The sequence below is a fragment of the Lottia gigantea genome, assembly GCF_000327385.1.
Source record: "Lottia gigantea unplaced genomic scaffold LOTGIsca_11, whole genome shotgun sequence".
NCBI lineage: Eukaryota > Metazoa > Mollusca > Gastropoda > Lottiidae > Lottia > Lottia gigantea.
Window position 1 is genome coordinate 567,406 of NW_008707001.1, and position 1,396 is coordinate 568,801.

Here is a 1,396-nt window from a genome sequence, read left to right on the forward strand (position 1 = left end):
ACTGAAAATGTATAAAATAAAGAGTGTTCTTTTGTCTGGTAGTCTTGCTAGTCTTTAGTCAATCAAGAGTTAAGGCCCTTCTTTCATTGAGTTGTATCTTTGTGGAAGTAGTAGAAAGTCACTGCCAACTTCAGGAAAAGTCAAAACTGTAGAATCAAGGGTAGTAATTAGTCCAAACTATGACAGGAATGTAGGACATTTGGCTCCATTTCATTTCATTACCATAAGATATAAAACTTATTTCCAATTATTAATTAATTATTAATTTCTGTGTGTATAATAAAGTCACTGTGTGACATCCAACACCATAAGAATGATGTAAAAGGCAATATTGTAGGACGAAACATTCTTAACCGTAGGTCCACCATCTTAGTTTGCCCAAACTGACAGAAACATAAGATATACAAAAAGATATATAGAATTTATTACAAATTGCTGCAAGTTTTATCTTAGTGCGTGACATCCAACGCCCAGACAGACGGCAGGCAGGACAGTTATATCAGAGTGTCCTCGTTAACAAATGGGTGGTTCTTAAACTTTTCAAATTTCATTCTGCGTATGTATGCAGTTTTTAACAATGAACATATTTTGTTATTGTATGCAGTTTTTAACAATGAACATATTTTGTTATTGTAAGCAGTTTTTAACAATGAACATATTTTGTTATTGTGTGCAGTTTTTAACAATGAACATATTTTGTTATTGTATGCAGTTTTTAACAATGAACATATTTTGTTATTGTATGCAGTTTTTAACAATGAACATATTTTGTTATTGTATGCAGTTTTTAACAATGAACATATTTTGTTATTGTAAGCAGTTTTTAACAATGAACATATTTTGTTATTGTGTGCAGTTTTTAACAATGAACATATTTTGTTATTGTATGCAGTTTTTAACAATGAACATATTTTGTTATTGTAAGCAGTTTTTAACAATGAACATATTTTGTTATTGTGTGCAGTTTTTAACAATGAACATATTTTGTTATTGTAAGCAGTTTTTAACAATGAACATATTTTGTTATTGTAAGCAGTTTTTAACAATGAACATATTTTCTTATTGTATGCAGTTTTTAACAATGAACATATTTTGTTATTGTAAGCAGTTTTTAACAATGAACATATTTTGTTATTGTGTGCAGTTTTTAACAATGAACATATTTTGTTATTGTAAGCAGTTTTTAACAATGAACATATTTTGTTATTGTGTGCAGTTTTTTAACAATTTTGAATTTTATTTTCAATGCATGGTAGGCCATGACTATGATTTTTTCTAAACAAGAAAATAGTTAAACTAACCAAGCATAGACTGATTTCATTTTAAACAAAGTTTTTAAGTTTTCATGAAAAATTAATGATAAGGTATTAGATTTCATATTAATATAGAAACAGTT

General features: G+C 27.7%; 1 protein-coding gene across 1 annotated transcript; it reads right to left on the reverse strand.

Annotated features, from left to right (window-relative positions):
• Positions 1-494: 494 nt before the first annotated feature.
• On the reverse strand, positions 495-1,193 carry LOTGIDRAFT_109986 (hypothetical protein; the record flags this gene model as incomplete). The annotated part of the gene is made up of 1 exon (XM_009047018.1): positions 495-1,193. A coding segment is annotated over one exon (699 nt), but the record flags the coding sequence as incomplete, so codon positions are not given.
• Positions 1,194-1,396: the final 203 nt, after the last annotated feature.